Source organism: Hypomesus nipponensis, chromosome 13 (assembly GCF_054491055.1).
Source record: "Hypomesus nipponensis isolate SF chromosome 13, ASM5449105v1, whole genome shotgun sequence".
In the NCBI taxonomy this organism is placed as follows: domain Eukaryota; kingdom Metazoa; phylum Chordata; class Actinopteri; order Osmeriformes; family Osmeridae; genus Hypomesus; species Hypomesus nipponensis.
In genome coordinates, this window is record NC_140373.1 from 10,428,051 (window position 1) to 10,450,670 (window position 22,620).

Genomic DNA, 22,620 nt, shown 5'->3' on the forward strand with positions numbered 1-22,620 from the left:
GCCTGCTTTAATAAACAAAGTCAACTCGTTTTCATTGTGGTACGTTCCTTGGCCCATCCTCCTACAGAAAATCATTTAACAGATAATAAATATTACATTTCCAGAACTAAGATTTTAAATCTTGGCAAGCACAGAACAATTTGCAGTGTACTTAAATTATGACATTGGCTGGGTTTCCCATGTCCGTTAAGAAGTTCTTAACGCTTAGAGCTTCTCAGGAGCGTTCTAAGAGCGTTCTAGAACGCTCCTAAGAAGCTCTTAGCATTAAGAGCTTCTTAACGAATCTGGGAAACCCGGCCATTAAATGTACCATAAATCAAATAAACGATAGTATGCTATAGTATGTTAAACTATACTACACTAAAAGTGCATGACGGCACAGTACGGTGTGTGCTTGTTTTGTGGTTGCGGTCATGTTGTGGTAGTGCTGCGGTCAGAGCAGGACCATGTCTGTGAAGAGGGGCTGCTGTCGGCTGACCAGGCTGGAGGCCACCCTGGCGGTCCTCTTCATCATCATGACCGGAGTGTCCGTGGGCTTGATCGCCGTCATGGCAACGGGCTGGAACAACCGATCAAGTAAAGGATTTGTTTAAGTCTCACCATGTAACGCGCACACACACACACACACACAATGGTATACAGTTGTGCTCAAGCACCGCAGAGTGCTGGCTGATGTTGCTGTGTCTGCCCACCAGAGGATCCAGAGGTGACTGTCCCCCCCAGCGCCCCGCCCCAGGAGAGCCCCTACCTGATTGGGGTGGGCAGGGCGGACTGCACTGGCCCCCCTGCGGACATCCCCCTGGTGAGTGACCTCCCCCTCCCTCCCTCCCCCCTCCCCACACACACACACACACTTCCCCCGCAGAACTCATTTACATTTACATGTATTAATTTAGCAGATGCTCTGATCCAAAGCGACTTTCAAGAAAGAGCTTTACAAAAGGTGCATAGGTCAATGATCATTAACAACGAGATAGCCCCAAAAACATTGTGGGTAGCCGAAACATGAAGCGTTCACTATGAAAAGCTAATAAGAGCCAGTGGATGGAACCAGAAGAGCATGTAGTTAAACAAATTACAGTTAAACGACATGACCCTTGAAAGTGCTATAGTGTACCTGGAGGAAAGCCAGCAGCAATAATATCATTCACAGCGACTACAAGCAGTTCAATCAGTTACGAGTCCCTCAATGAGAGTCATTGAGTTCCTGGAGGAAATTAACATCTAATCCAATAAATCTTTCTTATGTACCGTTGAGTCAGAGGTTATCATGACATAGAGGCTTTATTACAGCTTTAGCCAGAGATATTATGGTGTTATTGTATCTTGTCTTGTAAAACACAAACTGTTCCTTGGCACCAATCACTGATACAATGGTGCTCTTTAGTTGCCAAATTATCTGCTGCACTTACTATGTGCCTTTTTGTGTGTTTCTTTTGATAAAATAGTGTGCTGAATGATTTACCGTTAAATATGTCTGAAGGTTTCTACTCATGGACTCCAGATTTATGCAGCATTCTCATATTTGCTAAAACGCAGTATGGCTTAGTGAAGTGTGTAGAATGATACCCAAAATGCACTACTACTCCTGGTCATCACAATACTCTGAACTAATATGAAATGTGTTTTGAAAGCCAAGATCAGAACAGAATTCACCATGACCTCCAAAGCCTTTTCTATAGTCTGTCTCGAGGTGTGGTGGAGATGGGTGTGATATAGAGATGGATAGACAGATAGAGAGAGACAGAGATAATCCAAGCCATCTGTGATAAGATTTATGACGTGATCAGAGACGAAATGGGAGACAGGATGGTCCATATGTAACCCTGAAGGTGAAGGGAGGACAAAGCTGTGTGTGTGTGTGTGTGTGTGTGTGTGTGTGTGGTAGATGGGCTACGCCACTCTTGACCAGACAGCGGGGGGCATCCACACCCGCCTGTACAGCAGAGCCTTCATCGTTGACGACGGGAGGAAGAGGGTAGTCTTCATCACGGCAGACATCGGCATGGTGTCCCAGAGGCTGAGGTTGGAGGTAACAGAGGCGGTTCGGGCCCCACATTGTCTCGTTGCCCCATGGCTTATAGAACTAAGGCCTGGAGGTTTGAATCCCTAGCAATAGATACACATACTGTACACGTATCAGTGGACTGTGCTTCAATGGAGGCGGTTGGTGGACTCCACTGACAGTATGTATGAAGTAAATGTGTCAGCCTTTTAGCCGAAGGCTAGTATCAAGCCTGTATCATCATCCTCTCATAGACACACAAGGAGTATGACACCCTTCATGCGTTGTCGTGTCAGGGTTGGTCTGCTACATGCTGATGTGTTGCAGGTGCTGAACGAGCTGAAGGTCAAGTACGGGAGCCTGTACAGACAGGACAACGTGGTGATGAGCGGGACACACACACACTCCGGCCTGGCTGGATACTTCCAGTACACGCTCTTCATGATCACCAGCAAAGGATACATCAAACCTTCGGCTCAGGCCATCGTCAACGGGATTGTCAAGGTTCCTATCTCTCTCTTTCTCTCTTTCTCTCTTTTTCTCTTTTTCTCTTTAGCTCTTTCTCTCTCTTTTTCTCTCTTTATCTCTCTTTTTCTCTCTTTTTCTGTCTGTCTCTCTCTGCCTCTCTTCTCTCCCCTCCCCTCTCTGTGTGTCTCTGTTGTAGGGCAGGGATCCCTCTGGCCTTTTCTTTCTCAGAGTCTGGACATAGCTCGCATAGCTACCTCCGCACTCCCTCCGCACCCCTCTCTGTCTCTCTCTGTCTCTCTCTGATGTACAGTATGGCCCATTATGTACCCTGCCGTCTCAGAGTTTAGACATAGCTCACATATCTCCCTCCCCCTCACAGAAGTGTTCACTGTGGTGTCCTGTGTCTGACTGTGGACGTAGCTTTCATTGTGTACTGTATACCCCCCCCCCCCCTCCCCCCTCCCCTCCCACTCCTCTCTGTCAGGGTTCCCTGTGTTCAGTTCAAGTCAATGATCCAGAAGGAAGGTCAAGAATGTCTCAGAATGTTGTCATTTCCTTTTCTGAGTGTTTCCTCCCCTGTCTCCCCTAAGTAGAAGGGTGTAGACATGTCTTCCTCTCTCTGTCCTCCCGTCTCAGAGTATAGACATGTCTCTCTCTCTCTCTGTCCTACTGTCTCAGAGTATAGATGTCTCTCTCTATGTCCTACTGTCTCAGAGTATAGATATGTCTCTCTCTGTCCTACTGTCTCAGAGTATAGATATGTCTCTCTCTGTCCTACTCTCTCAGAGTATAGATATGTCTCTCTCTGTCCTACTGTCTCAGAGTATAGATATGTCTCTCTCTGTCCTACTGTCTCAGAGTATAGATATGTCTCTCTCTGTCCTACTGTCTCAGACTCAGAGTATAGATATGTGTCTCTCTGTCCTACTGTCTCAGAGTATATATATGTCTCTCTTTGTCCTACTGTCTCAGAGTATAGATATGTATCTCTCTCTGTCCCGTCTCAGAGTATAGATATGTCTCTCTGTCCTACTGTCTCAGAGTACAGATCTCTCTCTCTCTCTCTCTCTCTCTCTCTCTCTCTCTCTCTCTCTCTCTCTCTCTCTCTCTCTCTCTCTCTCTCTCTCTCTCTCTCTCAGAGTGTGGACATAGCTCACAGGAACATGAAGCCAGGGCGGCTCTTCATGAATAAAGGAGAGCTGGAGGAGAACAGTCGCAACAGGAGCCCACACTCCTACCTCAACAATCCAGAGGAGGAGAGGGGCAGGTATACCTCCCTCCCTCCCTCCCTCCCTCCCTCCCTCCCTCCCTCCCTCCCTCCCTCCCTCCCTCCCTCCCTCCCTCCCTCCCTCCCTCCCTCCCTCCCTCCCTCCCTCCCTCCCTCCCTCCCTCCCTCCCATCCTTCCGTCTTCCCTCTTCCTTCCCTTCTTCCTTCTTTTATTGATCTCCTAGGTATGCATATTTGATAGTTAATTGAGACTGACATAAATACAAGCTTTGACGAACCAGTTTTGCAGACCAGTGTTGATGAGTCATGTGTTGATCAGTGTTGGGTCTTCCCACCCCCAGGTACACTACCAATACAGACAAGCAGGTGGTGGTCCTGAAATTCACAGATCTGGATGGTGACGGGATGGGCATGATCAGGTAGATAGCCTCGACTCACAGACTCCTCCATGCATGAAAGCACTGCTGTTACTCGACTCCTGCCTTCAGAGTTACAAGCCTTTGTTCCCGCCAAGGGCTAACACTCTCCATACAACCCGGCCCCCCACCCTCTTTCCACTCGCAGCTGGTTCGCTGTCCACGGTGTCAGTATGAACATGAGCAATCGCATGGTGAGCAGTGACAACATGGGATATGCCTCCTACATCATGGAGCAGGATAAGAACATCGGTTCTCTGCCTGGAGAGGTGAGGACAGGGTGAGAGGAGAGGTGGGGGAGAGAGGAGAGGAGACCAGAGGAGAGAACAGGAGGAGGAGAGAGGAGAGGAAAGGAAAGGAACGAAGAGGAGGGGAGGGGAGGGGAGAACAGGAGGAATGGAGGAGAGCAGGGCTCTGGGTCTAATCAACAGTAAAGCCAGGTTAAATGAGACTGTGCTCCCCTGCCCATAGTCTGCATGAGTGATAAACCAGGGAAGATTAGCTAATTAAATTATAGAAAACGCTGCGTTCTGTTCCGTTGCAGTACAGTCACAGGAGAAATGAACTTTAACCAAAGATAATTAAAAGCTTGAAGAACTCCTGCTGAAATTGCCTTTGATAAGAATGAATAGGGAGATACAAGTCAATTAAAGTTTTTGGTCTGTTTAGAAAAGAGGCTTTAACTGAGAGGAGAAGTAGAAAATAAGTTTTAACTGAGAAGATAAACTTTAAATAGAATTGCTTTAACACGACTGGGGATTGAACTTGGGCCTGTCTGAAAGGGTCAGCATGGGTAACCACCACAGGGCCTGAGTCCTCAAACCACCTCTGCTACATCAGTGATTATGTCTCCTGTCCAGGGACCATTTGTGGCAGGGTTTTCTTCCAGTAACCTTGGCGACGTGTCTCCAAACATCAGAGGGCCAATCTGTGTGAACACTGGAGAGTCTTGTGACTACCTCAACAGCTCCTGTCCTGTTGGAGGGGTGTGTACCTCACACACACAGTGACACTCACACACACACAACCACATACACACACAGCGTCACTCACTATCACACACACAAACACAAACACACACACGCACAAACACAAACACACAATGTCACTCAATAAAACATTTGCAACCACATACACACACAGTGTCACTCACTAACACAGACACACACACACACACACACACACACAATGTCACTCAATAAAACACTTGCAACCACATACACACAATGTCACACATATAACATGTTAATTTTGCAGACCTTATCATCCAAAGTGATGTACACTAGGGATTTGAACCTGCAACCTGTTGATTTGCTGTTAAATGCTGTCTTTCCTCACATGCACTCTTTTCACACACAGTAGACTGTGCGACAGCTTGACTGTGTTGTTTGTCTTCAGACTAAGGTGTGTTTATCAGCGGGGCCTGGAGGAGACATGTTTGAGAGCACCCGGATCATAGGAGAGAACATCTACAAAAAGGCCAAGGTAGGAACCCACAGCAAACACACTAACACATACACACACACACACACACACACTCATTTATACCTTCTTTGTGTATGTAAACGTGTGTGTGTCTGCCCCCTGCAGGACCTCTACAGTAAGGCAGATCAGGAGCTGCGAGGTTTCATCCATGCTGCCCACCAGTGGGTCAACATGACGGACGTCACCGTCCAGATCAACGCCACACACACGGTCAGTACCGCCGCACCACGGACCAATCGCAGTCAGTACCGCGTGACCACGGACCAATCACAACGCTGGGATAACTCTGGGGAATTACGCCATAGCTCTATCTCCCTGTATATCACCAGGGCTCAGGTAGGCAGAACCAGAGTTTACACAGTTCAGGGGCGTTCAAGGATAATTATTAGTCCAGCATGCGTGAATAATCTTTGGATATTCTGTTCCTCTGACTCCACACCCTTCCTGCTAACTTATCAACCTCTATCCAATCAGCACACAGAGAGCTATCCATCTCTCCTTGACTGGTGGTGGGTCTTGCATAAGCAACAGCAAACTGATTTCTGGACACAAGAGAACTAAAACACCAGACCACATCTCTTCCTACCCTGCTCTCCATAATCTGGCTCCTTAAATTGGATTAAAATTAGATTACACTTTACATGGGATTATAATAAATGAGATTGAGCACATTTTCCTGGAAATCCCTAGATTCCACACAATTCTGCATGGACATTTTTTCTCACTTTTAGGAGCCAAAGTATCAAAACACATGGACTATGTTGATTGGACTGTGTGGTGGAGAGGTCAGTTTGTTAGTTGACTTTACTAATCCTCACCTAAATGAAATCGTCATAGCGATAAACAGATACAAGAACACAAATATTCAAACATTTAAACCCAGTTGACCGTTAAGTCAACACCACAGCGTGCAGACAGCCAAGAGATCAGAACGATAATCAAACAGAAAGCCCCAGAAGCGATCAGAACGATAATCAAACAGAAAGCCCCAGTCAGTCCCAGTTCAGCAGCAGCCCAGATCCACCTGAGTGTTTGGAGGTACCTCTGAGCTGTCTCCTCTGTCCTCACAGGCCAGGACTTGCAAGCCCGCCCTGGGACACAGCTTTGCTGCAGGAACCACCGACGGGGGAGGAGACCTCAACTTCACACAGGGTCAGTGTAACAGAGGTGGTTCAGTGACCTTGCTCAGCGTTCTGACTGTGTCAGGTGTCGTGAGTCTCAAGGTTCCTAGTCCTTATCTGAGTGTGAGTGTGTGTGCGCTTTTTTTTATCATCTTGTGTGTGTGTGTTTATTTGCTTGTGTGGGTGTGTGTGTGGGTGTGTGTGTGGTTGTGTGTGTGTGTGTCCATACAGGAGCTGTAGAGGGAGATCCGTTTTGGGACGGGATCAGAGACTCTTTGCTTGGGACTCCCTCCAATGAAACACAAGACTGCCACCGGCCCAAACCCATCCTGTTCAACACTGGGGAGGTAGGGACAACTGTGTGTGTGTGTGTGTGTGTAAGTGAGCGTGTTTATGTGTTTATATGTCCACCTTTAACATCTGTCATTGCTGTCCTACCTCTTACCTTCCCATCATGTATTGCTCCGCAGATGAACTGGCCCCTCCCTTGGCACCCTCAGATCGTTGATGTCCAGCTGATCACCATCGGACCGCTGGCCGTTGTCGCCATACCAGGGGAGATGACGTGAGTCTGGACTCGTGCCATTGAGTACAGAAACATGTGACCATAGAAGAAGTGGTGCTGCTAAGTACACAACCACAGAAGCAGAGAGCTGACATGATCAAACTGTTTTCTTATCCAGCACCATGTCAGGCAGACGGTTACGAGAGGCCGTGAAACAGGTGAGGATCAAATACACACACACACACACACAGACATTCACGCGTGCACACATACATAGACACTCACACACATGGGTCAGATACACAGACACACACCTACACACACACACACACAGACACACACACACACACACAGACATTCACGCATGCACACACTAACACACAGTGAATACAGTATTTCGATTCTGTCTCTTTGTGTGTGTGTGCGTGCGTGTGTAGGAGCTGCAGTCCCAGGGGTCGTTCAAGGACACCGAGGTGGTCCTAGCTGGCCTCAGCAACATCTACACCCACTACATCACCACCTACGAAGAGTACCAGGTGAGCTTGTAGACAGACATGGACTCACTGCTTCATCACAGGCATCAAACCAGCTCTACTATGGCGCCGTTACATCCCTAGTCCAGCCTCTGTTTTCCTTATTACCTTCAGTATATTTTATCAACTTATTTCTCTCAGGAAGGTATCCCCTGTGTAGAATCATTCAAAGAACCATTTCTACTCTTATTAAAGGTGATGCTTCATGGAACCATTACTGAAAATGTAATGAAGCAAAACCTCCACGAGGAACTCTCTCGTATGCTGTGCAGTTCTATTTGGAGCCTTATTTCTGTCCAGAATACAATTCTGCATGGGAATCAGCTATCACTATGTCTTCTTATACTTTCCATTCTATTTGGAGTGACCTAACCCTAACCCTTCCGTAGCTCCCTGGGGAGTAACCGTGTTCTGTCTGCAGATCCAGCGCTACGAGGGAGCCTCCACCATCTTCGGCCCTCACACCCTGTCGGCCTACATGCAGAAGTTCAGAGGACTGGCCAGAGCCATCGCAGAGGTGAGCCTGGTCAGGCTTGGACCGCTCGGCCCCTCACTTCCTGTCAGGCTGGCTGACTGCTCCACTGTAGCCTGGGATACTGGGTTTGATGAAACACAGTCTATACAATAGAGTTAACTACTGTCAGTATTTGATTGCCAGGTTCAAATCCCTACTTTCTTTTATTCCTCCCTGTACATCACTTTGGATGAAAGCAATACATGACATGACAGGACATGACATGACATGACAGGATCTGACATGACAGAACATGACATGACATGACAGAACGTGACATGACATGACAGAACATTACATGACAGGACCTGACAGAACATGACATGACAGAACATGACATGACATGACAGAACATGACATGACATGACCCAGTGAGGTGGCTGCTTCCCAAGCCTGACCCTGAGGTTCTGTGTTCAGGGCAGAGAGGAGGACCTCCCCGCTGGTCCTGAACCCCCGTTGTTCACAGGCAGGCCGCTGTTCAACCTGCTTCCTGCTGCTGGGGTGGACAGGAAGCCCGTCAACACCTCGTTCGGAGAGGTCCTGGAACAGGTTAACCCCTTCTACACACTGGTGAGCCACTGTCCGCATCAATATCAGGAGAAATGTCAAGATTTGTATCCGCATCTTTATCGATATCAGTATTGGTATTGTATCATTCTCAATATCAATGCCAGTATCAGTGAGGAAAAATATCACAATCAAAATTCATATTCCTACCTCTAGCTCCTCCCCTCCCAATACACACTCACTCTGTTTGCATGTGGGTGTGACTCATCATCCACTAAATCTAAATCAGTGTCAAAATGTTCATCTATATTGTGTGTGTTTTTCTGTTGTGATTCAACAGGGTGACATTGTCTCTGTCACATTTGTAGCTGGGAACCCTCGACACTCAGGAGACATCGTAAGACTCTGTTACTCACCATCCCTAACTTACTTCCAGATGAGCAAATGATATACACATTTATGTAAATATACGGACATATCATATATTTACAGTATGTACTCTCTTGTTTCAGAGAGACAAGACCTTCATCACTGTTGAGAAGTTTCACAACAAAACCTCCAGCTGGGAAGTAGTTCACACAGATGCATCTTGGGAAACCAGGTAAAGCTAGACCCTGATTGGACAATGATTATAACCGGTACTAGTCTTACCAAACTACATTACAATAGAGTACTACAGTAGAGTTCAGAAACTTCTCACAGTGCAATCAATACAACCAGTTTTGATCAATTTCATTGGTGCATGCTTAGTTTTAACGGACACTATAATCATTAAGAGAGCAAGGCTGTCTGTGATTGGTCCAGTGCTTAGAGTTATCTGGCAAGGGTGTTGATAGGTCAGAGTGCACCTGTGGCTCAATCAGACAAGGAGCAGAATATGAGTCAGCATCTTAAAGGATTATCCAACCTCACCCAGCCGAGCACTCAGCAACATTATCTAGATGTCTCTGGAGATTATAGAACATTATGAGGAAGAAAGATTACTGCACCTTTACGATAATCCACCCTCTGTTGATAATAAAGGCAAACCCTCAATGGGATTTTGGTGATTTGGAAACGATTGTGTTTCGTCAGCTCTTTCCGTATGTGAACTGGGGGGGGGGGGTGGTTGCTGGTGATACACCAGGTTTGCAAATTCCAAGGCGTTCCGAGATGGGCCAGCCAGGTCAGGTTTGTTGAGGGGTGGTTTCAGAAACGTTGTCCAATCAAAGTTAGGCCTTCCCAATGAGATCAGCATTGTTGTGTTCTGTCTGGACTAGGAAAAACAACATAACTCCTCTGCCCTGATACTTGAGTCGATCTTAGAGGATTGGATTGTCGTTAACAAGATGGCAACATCGGAGCTCTTAGTGGACATTCTTCCATGTTGCTTAAGCCTGTCCAATACTGTGCGATCTTCAGCAGGTCAGGGCAGGTAAAGGGGGGCAGTATTGTACATGTCCTGACATGGCATGATAGGTGAACTGGACCAGAGAAGAGGGACCTGGCTAGATAAACACCCCTGGATGAGGTCACTGCCCTCTGAGCTGCTCTGTCAACAGACACCGGACCGCCACTTCAAAGGGGATTGGGAAATGTGAGGGGTGAGGGAGGGGGTGAGGGAGGGAGTGGAGAAGTGGGGGAGGGTAAGGGTAAGGGTGTGTATGTCTGCAATGTCAGATGTTTTCCTGACATCTCTCCTTTGCTCTCCCCCAGGTTCTACTGGTTGAAGGGAGCAGACCAGCATAGCAACACCACGGTGGAGTGGCACATCCCTCGCTCTGCTCAGACAGGCTCCTACAGGATCCGCCATTTTGGACACTTCAAGGAGAGGAAGGGACTCACAACGATCATCACTCCCTATGAGGGAACCTCCGATATTTTCAGGATCTCCCAGAAGACTTGGTGGTATGTCTGACCCCAGATCAGTCAATGACTATTACTGTTGGAATGGTTCAGTCGTAAAAGGTTTGACTGTCACACGAGGAGGTGATTTTTTTAAACATTTTTACAATAACTTAACCTGACGGATCTCAGAACAGCGAATGACTATGAATTCTTAAGCTTTTTTCGAGTCGTTTGTTCTGGTGTTTGAGATGTGTTGAAACGGGATGGTGTCAGGTCGATTAATGTTCGAATATGCTTGAACTTAAACGATGACATTTGACCTGACTGTAAGTGTTTTCCAATGAGGTTGTATATATGACAAATACATTTGATTACAATGAAGATGTAATAAACAAAAGCCAGCAAGTTTTAAAATGCGTATTGTTTATTAACCCATAACAATGATCACACAAGACACCTCAGAATCACCCAAAGCAGTCACCACATTACCTGTTCTCTCCAAAGTATTTCCCCCTTTCCTCCATTTTGCCTGATTAGTCAGTCCCTTTACGATTTGGTTTACATGTTTTCCGATCAATTATTGAGGTATAGAGAATTTGAAAATATCCAAAAACGATAGACAAATAGTGTTTGATTTATGGTATAAAAATAGGTTCTAAGTGCTACACACACTTTTAATACTGTCACTGCTTAGGCATTTTATCATAGTGTTGTCTGGTGTACTGACAAGAGTCTCACAGCCCTACGGATGTGCATGCCCAGGAGCAAGGGAGCAGGGCGTAGGGTGTAAGGTTTAGGGTTTAGGGCCTAGGGCCTAGGTTGCAAGATGTAAGATGTGGGGTTTAAGGTGTAGGGCATAGGGTGAAGGGAGTAAGGTGTAGGACACGCAAGGTGAAAGGTTTAGGCCCAAGAAAAATAACTTAACTCTTAGAAAATGACACTATGTCTGTAGCCAAGATGGATGTCAGAGGACACGGTCTCCAATGGAGAAACGTACCCTTTTGAAAATAAATATTTCATATTTCATGGCCTCTAAAACAGAGGTTAGAACATGTGTGTTGAAGGGAGTTTTAAAACTGGCAGGTCAGGTCCACATCTTGTGGGGGTGGTTATATTCTGCACAAGAACACATTATATCAAAAAGTTATGAAAGATCGAGACAAATACAAGTCTGAAAGTGTGAATACTGAGAGATGGGAACAACACAAAATATAAGCCCTTTTACGACATCTAGCATCTATTTCCTATTCTAAGCACACAGTCCAACAACATCCATGTGTACAAGACACTACAGCACATTCCGTTTATATGTAAAGGCATGCATAGGTAGAATAACATCAAAGGCACCATTCATGAAAATGACATGTAGAAATTGCATTCCTGTCCTTCACTCACTGAGGAAACAAATGGCCATGAGGCAAGAGAGAAAAAGGACCGGGACTTGACTTGATTCGATGTTGTATTATTGTGGTTTGTTTGTCTGTTTGAATGGAATTTGTGTTTTTCTAGAACTTTGAGGGATTAAAGTCCAGGTGTTCAGCCGGTTTTTATCAGTCAGTTTATCAGAGTTTGACCTCAGAGTAGACCTGTCGTCCCCCTCATGACCTCAAAAGAAAAACAGCGTCACAAACCAAAAGAAAGGTTTTAGACCCCCAAAAAACATGAGTGTTAAGTTACTGAGAGAAGTAAACACCATGTGCACACATCCTTTTCTCTGAAAATAAAAGTACAAAAAAACAAAACATGACCAAAAATGACCAAAGAATAACCAATCAATACTTTTGGAATTAAATTTGATTTCTTTTCTACTCTACGACAGCCAACAGTGGCCCTCGAACAACTACAAAATCCATTTTCACAATCAGATCAATTCTACAGAGAGGACACATTGTTTCAAAGTCAGAGAACGAGTTCGGAAGGAACGCTGGTCGGCATGGAGTTTCCGGTTCTGACGTCCGGGTTCTGGGCTTCCAGAACGGCGGTTCAGAACACCCCGTAGCCGTCTCCTCGGGTTGCCACGGCGAAAGCCGGGTACCCTTCATAGGTGGCGTAGGCCGTGAGATCCTGGCCCAGCGACACGGCCTGCTTAAGCTGGGAGGCTGCAACCGAGGCAGAGGGGCTGGCCAGGGTGTAACCTACTGGGGCACACACACCAGAGGAGGTCAGGGCTCAGGGTGAGGTTGACCAGGAAGATGGCTGACCGTAGAGAAGGTGAGAGCGATGGTCAGTCAGCTGACCGCTCAGTAGGGGCGGAGCCTCACATACCTGAGAAGGCGGCGGCGGCGGCGGCTGCGGCGGCCGCAGCGGTGGCCTCTGCGGCGCCCTCTGTCTGCAGCCCCAGGGTCTGCAGGGTGTGCTCGGCCGCGTGCACCTTGGCCTCGTCCACCGCCGCACACAGCTTGGACGGGGTGAACGGGTGTCTGCAGGGGCGAGGGAGAGGAAGGTGACCACGAGGGTGAAGATGAAGGTAAACAGGTGGTTGGTTACACCGAGTCTCATCTATTCTAGATGTTCTTATGTTTGTAAACCAAATGTGAGGATAGGAGGTTCAGAAAGAAAGTCCAGCCGCCACTGGGTGATGATAGGATCATTTGAATTCATACTTTACAATACTGTGTGATGATAGGATCATTTGAATTTATACTGTTCAATACTGTGTGATGATAGGATCATTTGAATTTATACTGTTCAATACTGTGTGATGATAGGTTGGTTGGAACTTACACGTTGGGGTACTGGGTGGCGAGGGCTGGGATGGTGACCTTATAAAGGAACAGCTGCCGCTGGTCGTGTCCAAGAGCAGAGTGGAGCTGGTAGACTGGCTGACCCCAGTTGTTCTTCTGACAAACATCCTCCAGAATCTGGAACACACAAACTTGGAAGGTAAACCCTGAAGGTGTGTGCGTGCCTGTCTCTGGGCGTGTCTTTCTACGTGGGTGTCTTTCTGCGCGTGCATGTGTTTCTGTGTCGTTCTGTACGCATGTTTCTGTCTGTGTCTGTCTCTGCACGTGTGTGTATTTCTGCGTGTGTCTGTCTTGCCAAGTGTGTGTGTGTCCATCTGTGCACATATCTATCTGTGTGACTTTGTGGGTGTGTGTCTTTCTGTGTGTTTCTGTCTTGCTGCGTGTGTGTGTGTGTGTACCTGTGGAGCGTGTTTCATCCCAGGAGGTTTCAGGGCCACTGTGTTCAAGGGGGTGAGCTCCATTCCAGGAAGCAGGTCAAACAGCTTGTCGTCCGGCCTCTTATCAGCCTTCAGCTGGTAGCCGGCACAGCCACGCCCTACGCCTGCGTAGGCCAGGTAGCCCCGCCCCCCCATGCCCCGCACGCCGGCCGCCCCTACAGGTATATTCATGTAAATGTCTAGGAACGCAAGAAGGATTCGGATCAATCAAATCACCAGGAATCAACTGGGAGAAGCAATCAAGACTGGTCATGTGATCGTCCAGGCCGGCACAGTACAGAGGGTGGATCGTGGTCGGTTTCTGATTGATCTTTGATTGATCATCAGACTGTGATTGTTTTTTTTCGCGTTACCATTTACCATTAACCAGCTGCCCTTGTTTGGGACTTTGTGATGTGATTTGATGGAGGGTTATTGATCAGATCAGGTCAGTGAGGACGTTTTAAGAACGCATTGCGATTGACAATGCTAAAGGAGTTGGGCTGTAATATGCAGGCATGGAAGGCAGTTTTTGTACTGACTGACATCATACATGTCTCAAACTACAGCACAGAATGCACATCACTTTTCTGGAGTTACCACTCAGAGTAATGAACAGGCATTCATACACAATAAGATAAAAGTTAGCTTGATGAGATCAAATTTGGATATGGCACAAAGCATTGCAAAATGTTGGCCCCATATTATTATTTGGATGAATAGAACAATTCACACCCCAGCCGTGACACAGAGATCAATAAGACTCCATGGATCTCATCAAGGTCATGTTAACACACGCTGATTGGCTGTCATCATTGGAAAAGAGCAGCATGCTCTCAGTCCCAGTGAGACAGGAAGAGGGGAACAGCTCCCGCCCCTACACCCACCTCTGATCGAAGGCGTCCGGACTAGACCGCGCCCGCCCACGTGACCCTTGGCAGTGGGGAAGCGGAACTGGTTTGGGAGGGCGGCGTAGGCCTGGGGGGCGTAGAAGACCGGCGCCCCGAGGTAGGCAGCGGTGGGGTCATACACCTGGCCCAGCGTGTAGGCATACTCCCCCTGGAGGAGGGGGCCCCCGCGGCCCCCCGTCCCCCGCGTGTAGCGCACGTAGCTGTCCTTGTCCACCGGCTTGGCCAGGGTCACCTCGATGGGAGAGCTGTCCACCAACTGGAGGTTGGGGAGAGGGGTGGGGAGAGGGAGGTGGGGAGAAGGGGAGGACATGAGAAGGGAGGGCAGGAGGGAAGGGTGCGTGAGAGGGGAGCGTTGAAGGAAGGGGGTTGAGAGGAAGGAGAAGGGGAGAAATAGAAAATGGAGGATGGATGGAGGTGTGTGGGAGAGGGCCAGGCAAGGCGAGGGAGGGGGGGAGGAGGAAGGAAAACGGTGGGGAGAAAGAGGAAAGCCAAACAGATCACGTTTTAACCATGAGGTGATTACAAATGAGGGGGGGTGGGGTACTCTGAGAGGGGCGGGCCAGCTGACCTTGCCGTTGAGGGCGGTCATGGCGTTGATGGCGTCCTCTCTGTGGGTGAAATGGACGAAGGCGTAGTCCCTGATCTTCTTCACCCTCTCCACTGCACCTGCACACACACACACACACACACACAAACACACACACACACAATCATCATTACACAAATATTTCCAGTGAATCAAGGAAATAGAAAATAGATAACCACTTCAAAGACTCCCCCAAGCCTCCCACATCAGCCTCATAGTGTCCCATCCCACCTCTCTGTCCTACCTGGCTTGATACTGTTAAACTCCTTCTCTATGGTTTCTTCGGTGGTGGCCAGCATCAGGTTCCTCACGTATAGGATCTTCACCGTTGCCATGGTATCCTCGTCCACCTCCACCTCTGGCTCTGCCCAGTCCACGGCGATGGCGTGACCCCACAGCTGGATCCTGCCTGGGGGGCGGAGACCAGGAAGTCACAACCAGGAAATTGCTTAACACAACTGATAAAGCAGTTGGTCAGACTCATTAGCCAACATACTACGGGCAAATTCAAATTCAGCATGAATCCAAATGCTGTTCACGCCTTTTTTAAACAGTTACTTTGATGATCTTTGCCTCTGCAGGTGTTGTCTGTGATTGGCCAGTACCTGGCAGCAGTTTCAGTAACAAAACCTCTGATTGGCCAGTACCTGGCAGCATTTTCAGTCACAAAACCACTGATTGGCCAGTACCTGGCAACAGCTTCCTGCGGGCCATGGCTGCAGCACGGTGACTATCGTACTCCACGAAGGCGAAGCCACGGTTTTTGGTCTTGTCGGCGGCGCTCGGGTACACGATGACCTCCATGACCCCCTCAGTAACCTTCCTCATCTCAGCCAGGATCTCCTCTCTCTTCTTGGTCTTGGGGATCCCGCCCACGAACAGACGGCAGTTGTCCACGCTGGCGCACACGCCCAGCAGACGACCGTTCCTGAACACAGAGAGCACGACCAGACAGTCAGTTAACAGTAGTTGGTTAGGAGTAGTTGGTTAGTGGTTCATGGTTTGAGCAGTCGTTAGTAAATTCCCGGTGGTTCCTCTACCTGATCTCGTGGTTGTTGAGCTGCTTCATGGCGGTCTTGGCCTCTTGCTTGGTGGTGAAGGTGACGAAGGCGTAGCCCCGGTTGTTGCCGTTGAAGTCCATCATCATCCTCACCTCGTAGATCTTCCCAAACTGGGGGAGAGAGAGAGACGTAGAGAGGGAGGAAGAGAGAGAGAGAGAGAGAGAGAGAGAGAGAGAGAGAGAGAGAGAGAGAGAGAGAGAGAGAGAGAGAGAGAGAGAGAGAGAGAAAGAACAGATTGGAACAGGGCCAAAAGCACCTGCTCAATACAGAATGTAGAAGAGGACAGCTTGATGCCGTTTTCACTGTACCAAACCCTCCCAGATGCTGATGTGTTTCTCCGTGGTGTGTACCTTCTCACAGAGCGGCACCAGTTCGTCCTCAAACAGGTCTCTGGGCAGCTTCCCCACGAAGATCTCACTGCCTCGCTCTGGGGGGGGGCCCTCCCAGCCCGGCGGGGGCCCTCCATACCTCCGCTGACCATTCTCCTAGACACACACACACACACACACATGCTCTGTGCTGCACAACAAATTGCCTCTCAGAGGACATTCAGGTTTTCGACCACTACCCACACACACATAATACCCACAGGCACATCATGTATCCTGATCCAACACCCACAGCTTTTGTGCCAGATAAGAAGAGCCTGGAGGCTGTGTCCACTACCCCGGACTCTGGGAAGGTGCACTCGTTAGCGACCAGTTCTACCAGACTGTGTTGGAAGCTCCCACAACCTGCTCTCCCACACAGTCGTTCAGACCCAGGCAGGCCCAGGCATGTCTGTCTCCCGCCACAAGGAGGCGCCCTGTTCCCATCACTGATCACCCCCTGAAATAACACTTCCATATGTCTGTCTGCCTGCCTGCCTGCCTGCCTGCCTGCCTGCCTGCCTGCCTGCCTGCCTGCCTGCCTGCCTGTCTGTCTGTCTGTCTGTCTGTCTGTCTGTCTGCCTGTCTGCCTGTCTGCCTGTCTCCTCAGCCTCCGCCTACCTGTAGTATCTGGTATCCGGTGCGCTGGATGAGAGTGCGCAGCGCCGCCTCTTTCTGCATGCCCGCCAGGCCGTCCCCGGATTTGTGATTGGGTTCCATTGAGAGTGATTGTAGCAGCAGCAGTAAATCAGGAGAATTAGGGGTGCTCACTGAAATTAGACCACAGACCACAACACACACTGGGATTACAGTAATGACACACATACATACGTTCTCGGGAGAGCAACACAAAGACTTTGAGCACAAACACAGAGATTTGCGTGCAGGCGGGAACATTCCCGTACACACACGTATGCATACATGAGGGAAACACACATCCACAGGCTATTTGTTTGCCAAGAAACACCTATTATTAACTATGTTCAACTTTGACATATTTTTAGTGTGCTCATTTAGCTTCTGGAGCTATCTGATGTAAGATAAGAGATTAGACAGACACACGCATATATATGTAACCACATCATGGTCATGTCTCTCAAGACTTGTGATTTCCCTGATGCACACTGGAAAAAACATGTCATGAAACGCCTCTCTGAGTGTGTGTGTGTGTGTATGTGAGTTTATGATGATGTGTTTGTGAATGTGTTTTGGAAGGACATGTATAGAAAGAGAGACAGTATTTGTGGGAGCTACACAAACATAGAGACAGAAAGAGATAGACAAAGAGAAACAGATACACAGAGAGGCAGAGACAGAGACAGAGACAGAGACAGACAGAGACAGAGACAGAGACAGAGACAGAGACAGAGGTAGAGGCAGAGACAGAGGTAGAGGCAGAGACAGAGGTAGAGGCAGAGGCAGAGGCAGAGGCAGAGGCAGAGGCAGAGGCAGAGGCAGGGACTAAGGCAGAGACAGAGACTAAGGCAGAGAGAAAGGCAGGTCTCATTGAGGAGTGGGTCTGAAGGTCTGAGGAGTAATGATTAACAGAACAGAAACCTAGCAGCAGTGCAACACTGAGCCCCCTCTGTCTGCTGTCTGTTTGTGTCCAACCAGTGAGTGTGTGCTTGTGTGTTTGTGTGTTTGTGTGTGTGAGCATGTCTAATAGGCGGACCAGGATCTATACTGCTTCCTTGTCCAGACCATCAGAAGATCACAGTGACACAGGCTGTGACGTCATCTTTGACCTGAAGCTACCGTTGTGCTTCCCACAGGCTACACCTCTACAGCATGGGCTAGGAGCAGATCATAATGGCACTTGTGGATGAATCAGTACTTTCAGACATTCACTTCCTGTTTCTGTATTTGTATTAGTTGTCTCTTCTCTTAAACAGGTCATCAATGCCACCACAGACTGTAGCGATACTGTAGACTGATTGGGACGCTCAGATATTAATAACAATAATAATGTAAATGTTGACGCATATGGCAGACGCTTTCGTCCAAGGTGACCCACGGGAGGGATTTGAACCTGCAACCTCTTGACATCCACCCAAAATGCTCTACTACTATACCTGTCACCCCCCCCCCCCCAGACCTAGATATACACTGGCTTATGCTAGCTGTCACAGTCCTCCACTGTGGTTCAAGCTGGGACGAACTAGCTGGCTAGTCCGTCCTTCTGTGCAGGTCCACTCAGGGAAGGGTCCCAGGGCCAGGAGAGCGGCTGATTTAATCAGGGGGGAATCGTGATCCATCTTGCCTGTATTTACATGCTGAAGGAAGAAGTGGCTGTCTTTGTCTCCCTTCACACTCTCCATCAAACACTGTCGTCCTGGCGACCAGGCGGGGGGCCCTTCAGATCAGAGGGAGGTGGTTGGTGGGGGTGGCGGAGGGGGTCAGAGTTTACAGAGAAGACGGTACCTCACTCGCCTTCGAACGCCTCTGGGAGCTGATCATGACGGAGGTGGTGATATTACTGACTGGCTCACACACACACACACACACACACACGTTGTTTTCTCGTTGAAGTGTTGCCGAATATAGTCAGGCCAATCACTCCTGAGTGGTGGAGATACACAAGGCGCAGATGGTTGTGGATATTTATCCCTGCTGTGCTGGCCTGGCTGTGATGGAAATGTCAAGGTGCTGTCAAATGATGAATATAATCATAATAAGTCTGACCTCACAAGGTGACCCCTAAATGTACAGTGAGGCAGAGGAGACTAGATCTGTCTCCTTCTCTTTCTCTCTCTCTCTTTACCTGTCTTTGTCCCCATTTCTCTCTCCATCCTTCTTTATCTCTACCCTCTCTCTCTCTCTCTCTCTCTCTCTCTCTCTCTCTCTCTCTCTCTCTCTCTCTCGCTCGCTCGCTCTCTCTATCGCACACTCTCTCAAACCTTATTTCTCTTTCTCTACCTTGATCCCCCCTTCACTCTCTCCCCTTCTATTCATGTACAGATTCCTTATAGATGGAGATCTTAATAGAGTCCACACCTCCTGTGTGAAATACCTGAGAAAGGTGAGTAGTTGGTATGGTGAGGAGGAGTGTGAGGATAGTGAGAGGAGTGAGACTGGTTCCAACCTGTCTTCATCTAGTCAGGCTGGAGAGGACACTCTACATTCAACCATCCAGGCCCACAGACCACAGACACTACCTAGGACACCACTAGGAGTGTCAACCTCACTATCACCTCTCTCTCTTCCTTTCTGTCTCTCTTTATCTCTCTCTCTCTCTCTCTCTCTCTCTCTTTCTATCTCTCTCTCTCTCATTATATCGTTCTCTCTGCCTCACCCCCCATCTCACTCTCTCGCGATCTGACTACCTGTTCATCAGTGCCTCCATCTTTCTGCCATTTTTTCTCTCTCTCCCCTTCTTTCTCTGTGAGCAAGACCAACCTTCTTGCTCACCCTGCGAGGTGCAGAGTTACTGTGCCACGGTGGAATGGGTTGTACACAGCACACTCCAGGCCTCAGGACTCAGAGGTGAACTTTGTTTACCATGTTTCTCTCTCTCTCTCTCTCTCTCTCTCTCTCTCTCTCTCTCTCTCTCTCTCTTTCTTTCTGTCTTTCTTTCTTTCTTTCTTTCCTTCTTTCCCGTTTGGTCTCTCTATGTCCCTGTCTCTTCCTACCACCCCCACCCCCGCCTCTGCTCACTTGAAGATAGCCTAGTTACGGTTTGCATAAACATGATAACTGGCCAGAAGCCCTATCAGCTGGTGATCAGTGCTCTCTCTGAGCTCTCTGTTGACTGAAGCTAAACACACACACACACACACACACACAAGGCCACTGAGTTGGCAGTTCTCACTCGAAAAACGCGGGACCATTTATCACGAAAATAACACTAAAAATACTAAAAATGATCTCTTGTTGTTTGGCTCAAAGTGTAATAAAGGTAATTAAACGGTTACTTTCACTTTTTTTTTTACCCGACAGACTGTTCCATTGTGAGATGTCAAGGTAAGAGTAGGGTAATGACCAAGGTTCCATATGTTGGTTGGAACTGGCTCTGTCTACATTCCAAACCTCCCAGCAGACGGCACTTTGCCAGTCAGGCATGGACTGGAGAGAACAGTAGAGAGTTTGACTTTCTGTAGGAGCTTTGCATATCTGCTACTTTCCTGGCTCGGTAAAGACTGCCTGACTGCATTCACACAACCAGCCGAGACACTCAGCCACTCAGTCCAAGGAAAACAACTAAGAGGAAACTGAATCCCCAGCACCAATGAATCTACAGTCGTCAACATACAACACGTGTGTCGCTGCACGCGTGTGCCACCACCCTGGACACAATTAACCCCAATGTGACATCCTCCCTCGCCGACAGCTTCACTTCCACCCTCCTCCACCCTCCTCCATCCTCCCCATCTCTCCTAAACTGCACCCATATTCTCACATTGACATCTAACCATGGCGGCTAAATCCATTCAGTCTCATTACAAACACATCTCACAGCCTAGAGGTTCACACACCGGGCTGTCACACACACACACGCGTGCATACACACACCCGCAGAAGAACACTCGAACGCACACATACACACACACACATAGAGAGAGACGACAGGTCTCTGGGAGAGAGAAAAACTGAAAGAGAGAGAGAGAGGCAGTCCTCCATGCTGTAGGTGCACTCAGACGAGTAGCAGGTCATTTAAAGAAGCTGGACTCACCTGAGCAATTTCAGAGATCACCACCCGCGGCTCTCAGTCCTTCATTCTGGCTGGGCGGCCGACGTGTCCCTGTGGGTGATTCTATAATCACATCATATCAAACTCCAAAGGTTCACTGTCCTAGGGCTGCTTTACGAGAGCACCGGGTTAATCTTTAACCTGCTGCTATCTCTGGCTCTCTGGCTGCCAGGAGTTCTTTGACCAGGAACAACAAGATCAGGGTTCCCCCCCCCCCACCACCACACACACACACACACACACTCACTCACGCAAACACAGAGGACACATACACACATACAGAAGCACATACATTTAAATCTCTCTTTTTTTATCTAGCAATTGGAATAATTGCGTCAAACACACACAAACGCAGGCAAACACACACACAGACATTCCCCATGCCTTTTCCTTTAGGAAAAATTTTAACTGAGTGTTTGCCTTGAGGGGATTACTCAAGCAGCTTGAGGTGAATGGGTGTTAATCAGGTGACTGGGGGTAGGACTGGGGGACTGGGCTGTAATTGAGCAATTTGAGTTGTTATAATGTGTCATGGGGGATAATGGTACACTCAGAGAAGCTATTTCTGACATAGGGAGGCTATGGATGGGGCTGAGGCGAAAGCTATGAAAGGTAGAGGCCGGCCCTGGGGGGCTATGGCTAGAGGACTGGGGCTGGGGCTTGGGCTGGAGAGTAGGTTGAGGCTGTGGGAGGCCGTGACTGAGGCTGAGAAGCAGGCAAACAGGCTACTACAGGGGCTATGTTTGCTGTCTGCTGTTTGTTTGACTTAGATATCCCCCAGAATCTTCAGTGACAGGGGCTCCAGGGTTGGTACACACGCTCACGTCCTATGACGTCTCTCTGTCTCTCTCTCTCTCTCTCTCTCTCTCTGTTTCTCTTTTTCTCTTTTTCTCTTTTTCTTATTTTCTCTGTATTTTCTCTCTCTCCCCCTTTCTCTGTCTCTCTCTCAGTCTCTCCCTACTTTTCTTTCTCTCTCTGCCCCCCCCCCTCTCTCTCCAGGGGCATCTCTGCTCTCCATCTCTCACCCCATCCCAGGTCTCTGCTCTCCATCTCTCACCCCATCCCAGGTCTCTGCTCTCCATCTCTCACCCCATCCCAGATCTCTGCTTGTTGTGTGTACTCACACAGAAGTCCTGTAAGGACACAGTTGAGGTGCTGCAGTAGATCAAGGCTGCCTCCAGCATTCTCTAGTATCTATGCTGGCTGTAAATGTATAGATATCATATTTCACTGTACTG

General features: G+C 48.4%; 2 protein-coding genes across 5 annotated transcripts; one reads left to right on the top strand and one right to left on the bottom strand.

The window, feature by feature from the left end:
- The first annotated feature begins 446 nt into the window (after positions 1–446).
- On the top strand, positions 447–11,023 carry asah2 (N-acylsphingosine amidohydrolase 2). The gene is made up of 20 exons (XM_084670504.1): positions 447–576; positions 696–802; positions 1,889–2,032; positions 2,333–2,509; positions 3,613–3,740; positions 4,043–4,120; positions 4,266–4,386; positions 4,978–5,103; positions 5,516–5,602; positions 5,708–5,812; positions 6,673–6,754; positions 6,955–7,070; positions 7,194–7,288; positions 7,407–7,446; positions 7,666–7,764; positions 8,183–8,278; positions 8,693–8,845; positions 9,123–9,179; positions 9,295–9,383; positions 10,478–11,023. The coding sequence occupies exons 1-20, from the start codon at positions 447–449 to the stop codon at positions 10,677–10,679; spliced, it is 2,232 nt and encodes a 743-aa protein (XP_084526630.1). The 3' UTR covers positions 10,680–11,023.
- Positions 11,016–21,461, bottom strand: a1cf (apobec1 complementation factor). 4 transcript variants are annotated; one of them, XM_084670268.1, is made up of 12 exons: positions 21,365–21,461; positions 17,317–17,465; positions 16,678–16,812; positions 16,307–16,437; positions 15,956–16,194; positions 15,511–15,675; positions 15,249–15,346; positions 14,657–14,936; positions 13,752–13,945; positions 13,334–13,470; positions 12,875–13,029; positions 11,016–12,744 (listed from the first exon to the last, which is right to left on the bottom strand). In XM_084670268.1, exons 2-12 carry the CDS (start codon positions 17,413–17,415, stop codon positions 12,593–12,595), a joined length of 1,785 nt encoding a protein of 594 aa, XP_084526394.1. In that variant the 5' UTR covers positions 17,416–17,465; positions 21,365–21,461; the 3' UTR covers positions 11,016–12,592. The 4 variants fall into 4 exon arrangements, with proteins under 4 accessions (XP_084526394.1, XP_084526393.1, XP_084526392.1 ...); XM_084670267.1 differs by having other exon boundaries at positions 11,016–12,747; XM_084670266.1 differs by having other exon boundaries at positions 13,752–13,969.
- Positions 21,462–22,620: the final 1,159 nt, after the last annotated feature.

Coding starts and splice junctions, on each gene's coding strand:
- asah2 (XM_084670504.1), top strand. CDS start 447: ATGTCTGTGAAGAGGGGCTGCTGTCGGCTGACCAGGCTGGAGGCCACC. Junction 5,104..5,515: donor GCTCCTGTCCTGTTGGAGGG/GTGTGTACCTCA, acceptor GTTTGTCTTCAG/ACTAAGGTGTGTTTATCAGC. Junction 7,071..7,193: donor TCCTGTTCAACACTGGGGAG/GTAGGGACAACT, acceptor ATTGCTCCGCAG/ATGAACTGGCCCCTCCCTTG.
- a1cf (XM_084670265.1), bottom strand. CDS start 17,415: ATGGAACCCAATCACAAATCCGGGGACGGCCTGGCGGGCATGCAGAAA. Junction 16,813..17,316: donor CCGGATACCAGATACTACAG/GTAGGCGGAGGC, acceptor GTGTGTGTCTAG/GAGAATGGTCAGCGGAGGTA. Junction 13,970..14,656: donor CCGGACGCCTTCGATCAGAG/GTGGGTGTAGGG, acceptor TTGCGTTCCTAG/ACATTTACATGAATATACCT.